Below are 9,446 nucleotides of genomic sequence, written 5' to 3'. Positions count from 1 at the left end.
ACAAAATTTCATTCAAATTTTCTCAAAAGACATAATTTCAGTGAAATTCTCTCTAAAGACAAAATTTCAGTGAAATTTTCTCTAAGGACAAAATTTCAGTAAAATTTTCTCTAAAGACAAAATTTCAGTGAAATGTTCTCTAAAGACAAAATTTCAGTGAAATTTTCTCTAAAGACTAAATTTCAGTGAAATTTTCTCTAAGGACTAAATTTCAGTGAAATTTTCCCTAAAGACAAAATTTCAGTAAAATTTTCTCTAAAGACAAAATTTCAGTAAAATTTTCTCTAAAGACAAAATTTCAGTGAAATTTTCTCTAAAGGCAAAATTTCAGTCAAATTTTCTCTAAAGACAAAATTTCAGTGAAATTTTCTCTAAAGACAAAATTTCAGTGAAATTTTCTCTAAAGGCAAAATTTCAGTGAAATTTTCTCTAAAGACAAAATTACAGTAAAATTTTCTCTAAAGACAAAATTTCAGTGAAATTTTCTCTAAAGACAAAATTTCAGTGAAATTTTCTCTAAAGACAAAATTTCAGTGAAATTTTCTCTAAAGACAAAATTTCAGTGAAATTTTCTCTAAAGACAAAATTTCAGTGAAATTTTCTCTAAAGACAAAATTTCAGTGAAATTTTCTCTAAAGACAAAATTTCAATGAAATTTTCTCTAAAGACAAAATTTCAATGAAATTTTCTCTAAAGACAAAATTTCAGTGAAATTTTCTCTAAAGACAAAATTTCAATGAAATTTTCTCTATAGACAAAATTTCAATGAAATTTTCTCTAAAGACAAAATTACAGTGAAATTTTCTCTAAAGACAAAATTTCAATGAAATTTTCTCTAAAGACAAAATTTCAGTGAAATTTTCTCTAAAGACAAAATTTTCTCTAAAGACAAAATTTCAGTGAAATTTTCTCTAAAAACAAAATTTCAATGAAATTTTCTCTAAAAACAAAATTTCAATGAAATTTTCTCTAAAGACAAAATTTCAGTGAAATTTTCTCTAAAGACAAAATTTCTGTGAAATTTTTCCCAAAAGAAAAAATTTCAGTGAAATTTTCTCTAAAGACAAAATTTCAGTGAAATTTTCTCTAAAGACAAAATTTCAGTGAAATTTTCTCTAAAGACAAAATTTCAGTGAAATTTTCTCTAAAGACAAAATTTCAGTGAAATTTTCTCTAAATACAAAATTTCTGTGAAATTTTCTCTAAAGACAAAATTTTAGTGAAATTTTCTGTAAAGACAAAATTTCAGTGAAATTTTCTCTAAAGACAAAATTTCAGTGAAATTTTCTCTAAAGACAAAATTTCAGTGAAATTTTCTCTAAAGACAAAATTTCAGTGAAATTTTCTCTAAAGACAAAATTTCAGTGAAATTTTCTCTAAAGACAAAATTTCAGTGAAATTTTCTCTAAAGACAAAATTTCAGTGAAATTTTCTCTAAAGACAAAATTTCAGTGAAATTTTCTCTAAAGACAAAATTTCAGTGAAATTTTCTCTAAAGACAAAATTTCAGTGAAATTTTCTCTAAAGACAAAATTTCAGTGAAATTTTCTTTAAAGACAAAATTTCAGTGAAGTTTTCTCTAAAGACAAAATTTCAGTGAAGTTTTCTCTAAAGACAAAATTTCAGTGAAATTTTCTCTAAAGACAAAATTTCAGTGAAATTTTCTCTAAAGACAAAATTTCAGTGAAATTTTCTCTAAAGACAAAATTTCAGTGAAATTTTCTCTAAAGACAAAATTTCAGTGAAATTTTCTCTAAAGACAAAATTTCAGTGAAATTTTCTCTAAAGACAAAATTTCAGTGAAATTTTCTCTAAGTACAAAATTTGAGTGAAATTTTCTCTAAAGACAAAATTTAATGAAATTTTCTTTAAAGTACAAAATTTGAGTGAAATTTTCTCTAAAGACAAAATTTAATGAAATTTTCTTTAAAGACAAAATTTCAGTGAAATTTTCTCTAAAAACAAAATTTCAGTGAAATTTTCTCTAAAGACAAAATTTCAGTGAAATTTTCTCTAAAGACAAAATTTCAGTGAAATTTTTATTAAAATTTTCTCTAAGATACAATTTCAATAAAATTTTCCCTAAAGACGCTAAAAAGGCAGCTCTTGCCCTATACATCCGCAAGAGAGCCATTGGCAAAAGTTGGGAAGTTAGACCGCGCATCATGCATTGGGTATATACTGCAGCAGTCAGACCTATAATGCTATATGGTGTTGTGGTTTGGTGGACGGCTCTTCAAAAGTCCATCCACTGTTCTATACTCAATCGGATCCAAAAGGTGGCATGTTTGTGCATCACAGCCGCACTGAGGACGATACCATCTGATGCACTGAATTTGATGCTACTTCTAATGCCCCTGGACGTTGTGGCTAGACAAATTGCTGCGACCACTGTCGTGAGGCTTAGCGAGCTTTCTCTTTGGTAATGTGGCGGCTACGGAGACTACGTTATCTTTGATAACATGTCCGATGTTCCAGGCAGCGTGGATTACACCCTAACTGAGCTGGCTTCTCAACGTATTTTTGAACACAAACACCGCCCTCGACTGTCGCAGATCTCTCCACGAGATTGTTGAACAGTTCAAAATTCACCTGTTCTGGAGCCCGGGCCACAGAGATGTCCCAGGGAATCGGAAAGCGGACGAGCTTGCGAGACTAGGAACTACCCTACAACATTTGTGAGATATCCTGCCATGTTTAAGCTTTTCCACCAAGTGGGGTCGCTATGCGGCACGCCATTCGGACTCGGCATAAAAAGGAGGCCCCTTATCATTGAGCTTAAACATTAATCGGACCGCACTCATTGATATGAGAGAAGTTACCTTTGTTCCTTAATGGAATGTTCATGAAAAATTTAGTAGTAGTAGAACGTTTGTTGTTGGGCTTTTTAAAGCGATCTGGATGGTTCAACGGTAGGAACTATTGGGTTGCCCAAAAAGTAATTGCGGATTTTTCATATAGTTGGCGTTGACAAATTTTTTCACAGCTTGTGACTCTGTAATTGCATTCTTTCTTCTGTCAGTTATCAGCTGTTACTTTTAGCTTACTTCAGAAAAAAAGTGTAAAAAAGTATATTTGATTAAAGTTCATTCTAAGTTTTATTAAAAATGCATTTACTTTCTTTTAAAAAATCCGCAATTACTTTTTGGGCAACCCAATAGAAGGCATCTTCCTTATTCCGTTCCTGTGGTATCACGATGGGCGAAAACGTCCAAGTCCAAGACAGACTGCCACTTAAACCTAACCCAACCTTCCATAAAGACTGCATTTCAATGAAATTAACTCTAAGGACAAAATTTCAGTAAAATTTTAAGAAATTTTCTCTGTGGACAAAATTAAAAAAAAAATCTGAAATGACAAAATATCGATAACAGGCAAAATTTAAATGAATTTTCTTCCAACTGCAAACATTTTTCAGGAGACAAAACTTTCAGAATTTTTAGTTCTTAAGGCAATGCTTCGCAAGACAAAACTTTAATGAAATATTATCGATAAAACTTTTTTTAGAAAAATTTCGATAATTTCTTTCGTTAAAACAAAATTTCGATTAAATATCGTTTAAGACAAATTTCGATAAAATTTTCTCTATAGAAGAAATTTCCATAAATTTTTCTCTTATATAGAGGTTTTATGAAATTATTTCTCTCAGACAAAATTTCGATAAATTTTCCTCTGTGGCAAAATTTCGATTAAAATTTTCCAAAAGAAACAAAATTTCGATAACATTTTATTTTTTAACAAAATTTTAACAAAATCTTATCTTAAGACAAACCTTAAATGAAATTTTCTTCAAAGACAAAATTTCTATGATTTTTTTTCCTTAAAATTGAATTTCGATAAAAATTTCTCTTAGAACATCGAACACTCCATTGCCAATCCATTTGCTCACTTGAGGGTTAACATAAATATTCCATCAGTGAAATGAGGGTGTTGTTTCCATTGATCTGTCCATTGGCTGTCGGCTGTTGACCGCACAAAATCAACTTTTGGTCAAAAGAAAAACAACAACTAAAGCAACGCAGCGCTGCGCCGTAAAAGCAAAACCCCAAAAAAACAAAACGTAAACGCAAATCCCAGCTTACATTTGACGATTGCGTCTCTAAGTTTGTCTGTTTATGCGACCATTGATGTGTGAGACGCAACGTGTTTTTTTTATTGTTTTTCGTCGATTACGTAGAACCGATTTCACCCAAGATCTATTTTGAAAAACATTTTAGCACAAGTGAGTGGATTAGGCTGCAGTAGCGACGATGACTTTTACACATCAATGTGTGTAGCTCTCTCGCCCCATAGATGGGCTGCGATTAAAGTCCACCGAAGATAGTTGGAGGGCGCTGAGACTCTGAGTGTGACTGGAGATGAACGCACCCCTTTAGATGTTGTATATAATGACTTGACATCGGTTGCAGAAACATCAGAATTTGAAAAACATTCACTGTGTCTAGTTCGAAAAGATTTTGTAAAACATTTTCGTAATGCGTTTCTTACTGTGCTGCGCTTTTATGGCCCTTTTCGCCGTGGCCTTGGCCGTTCCCGTGGAGGTGGAGAATAACAACAACGAGGTGCCACAATCATTGCACGATGTAGATGTCCAGGGTCATGAGAATACTGGCGAACGTGAAGCCCGTCAATTTGGCTATGGTGGATTTGGTGGATTCGGAGGATATCGTGGAGGCTACGGCGGTTATGGTGGATATCGTGGTGGATATGGAGGTTATGGTGGATATCGTGGTGGATATGGCGGTTATCCTGGCTATTATGGTGGTTACCGTGGTGGATACTATGGTTAAAACCAATTTTGTTGCCACGAAAAGATGTCACGAATATTTTAAACGGATTACTGATAAAGGATAAAAAAATTGTTTAAATAAAAACAGAAACTTTAAAAAAGGAAATATAACAAATGCTTGTTAATTGAAAGTGATTAGTTAAAGGATAATGATGCACACAAAAAATATGGAAAGTGTGCCTTTTTTAAAACTGAGTTGTAAGGCATAAATCAGGTAAGGCTTCTTCAGTCAGCCACATTTCAATCTTGGGCCAAAAAAGTAGCATGCGCAGAATTTGATTGAAATCGGAAAACAAGCAAGAACTGCACTCTGATTACAACAGACAGTCTAGGTGCCAGACGGAAAGATGAACCGATAAACGGACAGACAAAAGGAAGGTTGAACATGCGGACAGATGGGTGAACCGACCGACGAAAGGATGGACGAACAAACAAAAAGATGAACGGACAGACGAATAACTAGACTGACAGTGAAATGAATGAACGATAGACGAAAGTATGGACGGACAAACAGACGAAAGGATGAACGAACCGGACGCACAAACGGATAGAAAGACGGACAATCAGAGAAAAGGATAGACGACACACAAGAAGATGGACGGACGGACACACAAATAGATGGACGAACAAAAGAGTATGGATGGACACACAAAAGAATGGACGGACCCACAAAACGATGGACGGACATACAAATGGATGGACGGACAGGCGAAAGGATGGACGGATAGATGAAAGGATGGACAGACAGACAAAAGGATGGACGGATAGAAAAAAGTATGGACGAACAAAAAAGGATGGATGGACACACATAAGGATGGACGGACACACAAAATGATGGACGGACAAACGGATAGATGGACGGACAAACGGATAGATGGGCAGACATATGAAAAGATCGTCCATCTTTTCATATGTCCGCCCATCTACCGACGGACGGACGAACAAAAAAAAGGATGGATGGACACACAAAAGCATGGACGGACAGGCGAAAGGATGAACGGACAGATGAAAGGATGGACAGACAAACCAAAAGATGAACGGACAGACGAAAAACTAGACTGACACAGAAATGGATGAACGATAGACGAACCGGACGGACAAACGGATAGAACGACGGACAGATAGATGACACACAAAAAGATGGACGGACGGACACACAAATAGATGGACGAACAAAAGAGTATGGATGGACACACATAAGAATGGACGGACCCACAAAACGATGGATGGACATACAAATGGATGGACGGACAGGCGAAAGGATAGACGGACAGATGAAAGGATGGACAGACAGACAAAAGGATGGACGAGCTGATGGACGGACAAACGTATAGTGGGATGGACAACCAGAGAAAAGGATAGACGATACACAAAAAGATGGACGGACAGACGAAAGGATGGACGTACACACAAAAGAATGGACGAAGAAAAAAACAAAAAAAAAAGAATGGATGGACACATAAAAGGATGGATGAACAGGCGAAAGGTTGGACGGACAGAGAAAAGTATGGACGTACAGAGGAAAGGATAGACGGACATTCGAAAGGATAGACGGACAAACGAAAGAATGGACGGACAGACGAAAGGATGGACGGACAGACAAAAGGATGGACGGACAGACGAAAAGATGGACGGACAGACGAAAGGATGGACGGTCAGACGAAAGGAAGTACGTGCAGGCAAAAAGATGGACGAACAAAAAAAGGATGGATGGACACACAAAAGGATGGATGGACACACAAAAGAATGGATGGACAAACGGATAGATGGACGAACCGACGGAAGGAAGAACAAAAAAAGGATGGATGGACATCCAAAAGGATGGACGGGCAGGCGAAAGGATGAACGAACAGATGAAAGGATGGACAGACAGACGGACAGTCAAAAGAATGGGCGGACAGGCGAAAGGATGGACGGACAGGCAAATGGATGGACGGACAGATGAAACAATGAACGAACCGACGGACGGACATGGATTGAAGGACGGACAATCAGAGAATAGGATAGACGACACACAAAAAGATGGACGGACAGACGAAAGGATGGATAGACACACAAAAGAATGGACGAACACACAAACTGATAGATGGACGGACAGATGAAAAGATGGACGAACCGACGGACGGATGACCAAAAAAAGGATGGATGGACAGACAAAAGGATGGACGAGCAGGCGAAAGGATGAAAGCACAGATGAAAGGATGAATAAACAGACGGACAGTCGAAAGGATGGACGGACAAGCGAAAGGATGGACGGACAAATAAGAGGATGGACGGACAGGCGAAAGGATGAACGAACCGAGAGACGGAGAAACGGATAGAGGGATGGACAGACAAATAGGCAGACACTCTGGCAGATTGCCGGTCACACAGAGGGACGGATGAACAGACTGACATGTCTAATTCCATTAGTGATTCCATGTCAATCGGTATGGTTAACAATGGGTATAGGTTTTCTTCTTCTTGGCGGAACAAACAAATGCACAAATGTAGTGTCATTCAAAAGTAGTGCTGTAGGTTCGATGGGTAAGTAAATTTCAAAACCAACTTTTTAGAGATGGCGAAAAAGGCAACACTTTTCGTATTCCACTGCAAGAGAATTATTGGTAAAATTTCGTAAAAGTCAATCACTGGCTACAAACGGCAGTTGTTGTTGTCGTGGTTGTAGCCACATTATTGTATTTAGAGGTAGCGATCCTCATCAAGTTCCACAGGTGACCGAGCTCGTTTTGGTCCACACGGCCGATCGCAGCAAGAACATTATGGCCATTGGTTATTTATAGTCGCCAATAACTCGGCTGTCATATCGAGTATCACAGATATTCAGTATTTAAGCCGTCAGTTTTAACTCTGTAATGCCACATGGTGTTGTGGTCTAGCGGCACTTCAAAAATCTACCTACTGTTTAATACCCAGTCGAATTCAAAGGATGGCTTGTTTGTGGATCATAGACGCACTGCGGACGACACATTCTGATGAACTGCACTTAATACTACATCTAATGGCTCTTGGGGATTGTGGCTAGACAATTTGATGCGATCACTGCCTTGGAGGCTAAGGGAGTTTTCTCTTTGTTGATGAGGTCGCTGAGGACACTGTGTTATCCTTGATACTTCTTGATAAAGAAGTGGTGGGATGATTAATATGAAACTATCATAACGACAACCAATAAATCTCTGGGTGAATTTAAAATCCATTATTTAGAAACGCCGAAAGAGAAAACACAATTTTTCCATACACCTGCAGGTGAGCCATAAGCAAACGTTGGAAGTTTAAATCGCATGTAATGTCCGGCTTATAAAGGTATATGGTGCTGTGGTCTGGTGGACGGCGCTTCAAAAGTCCACCTACTGTTCAATATTTAGTCGTATCCAAAGTAAGGGTTGTTTGTGCATCACAGCCGCGCTGAGGAGGATACTCAAAAATAATGTGGCTTAATTTACACTTGAAGAGGTCTACTGCTTTGCTGTCGCTAGCTAGAACAGATGTCTCAGTCAAAGTCTTATCGAAAAAAATGCTGGTAGACTGAAAGGTCCAAGTAACAACTTTTGCGGAGGCTGTGAGGACGTCGAGGAAGAAGAGACTATAGAACATCTGCTGTGTGTGTGTCCCGCACTGAAAGTCAGATGCAGTTCCAGTAGTTAGATTCGCATTTCTTTGAGAACTTGTCCGAATAAGCGGATGTAAACATTCACAATTTGTTCGGCTTTTTGAAGGGTGCGATGGTGCGGGAATGGCTCCACAACAACATAACAGCCATAAAACGAGGCATGAATTTGTGGTTAGTCAGAGATTTAAACACCTTGTCTCCAGGTTTACTCCGGTGGATGAAAGGCTAGCCACAATCCGCATAAAGGCCAAATTCTGCAACATCAGCCTTATTTGCGCCCAATGACTTACAGACCAAGTATTTTTTCTATGAGAGTCTAGAAAGTGAATATGATTGCTGTCCTGCCCCTGATATTAAAATCGTTTTGGAAGATTTTAATGCAAAAATAGAGAAGGAAAATATCGTTGGCCCTGCAGTCGAAAAATTTTTGCCTAATATACACCGCTGCGTCAAAGAACATGGTGTAAGCAGGCACAAGATTCTAACATCGAAGGTTTCACACGGCCACATGACTGTCACCCGATCAAGAGACGAGAAACCAAATAATTCATGTTGTGATGGATGAAAGGTATTCAAGCGGCATGTTAGATGTTGTAGCACCTCGAAACATTTGTCCAAGACCCCATAGAGAATATATATTCTTGATCGTCTCGATATTCTGAGTCGATCTAGCCATGTCCATCCGTCCGTCCGTGTGTCAAAATCACGATAGCGGTCGAACGCGTAAAGCTAGCAGCTTGAAATTTTGCACAGATACTAACTATTGAAGTAGGTCATTGGGGATTGTAAATGGACCACATCGGTTCAGATTTAGATATAGCTCCCATATAAACCGATCTCAAGATTTGATTTCTTGAGCCCTTGGAAGCTGCAATTTTTGTCCGATTTGGCTAAAATTTTGCATGCGGTGTTCTGTTATGACTTTCAACAATTGTGTCAAGTACGGTCCAATTCGGTCTATAATCTGATATAGCTCCCATATAAACCGATCTCGCGATTTGACTTCTTGAGCCCCTGGAAGGCCCAATTTTTGGCCGATATTGCTGA

At 37.7% G+C, this 9,446-nt stretch overlaps 1 protein-coding gene across 1 annotated transcript; it reads left to right on the top strand.

The window, feature by feature from the left end:
• The first annotated feature begins 4,405 nt into the window (after window positions 1-4,405).
• LOC106095873 (uncharacterized) lies at window positions 4,406-4,895 on the top strand. Its single transcript, XM_013263290.2, has one exon. The coding sequence runs from the start codon at window positions 4,476-4,478 to the stop codon at window positions 4,788-4,790; it is 315 nt and encodes a 104-aa protein (XP_013118744.2). The 5' UTR covers window positions 4,406-4,475; the 3' UTR covers window positions 4,791-4,895.
• Window positions 4,896-9,446: the final 4,551 nt, after the last annotated feature.

Source organism: Stomoxys calcitrans, chromosome 5 (genome assembly GCF_963082655.1).
Source record: "Stomoxys calcitrans chromosome 5, idStoCalc2.1, whole genome shotgun sequence".
Taxonomy (NCBI): domain Eukaryota; kingdom Metazoa; phylum Arthropoda; class Insecta; order Diptera; family Muscidae; genus Stomoxys; species Stomoxys calcitrans.
The sequence above is the reverse complement of the archived record's forward strand: the minus strand, read 5'-3'. Positions and strand labels throughout refer to the sequence as shown.

What these genes read in the sequence shown, in the direction of transcription:
- LOC106095873 (XM_013263290.2), top strand. Translation starts at nt 4,476, where the DNA reads ATGCGTTTCTTACTGTGCTGCGCTTTTATGGCCCTTTTCGCCGTGGCC.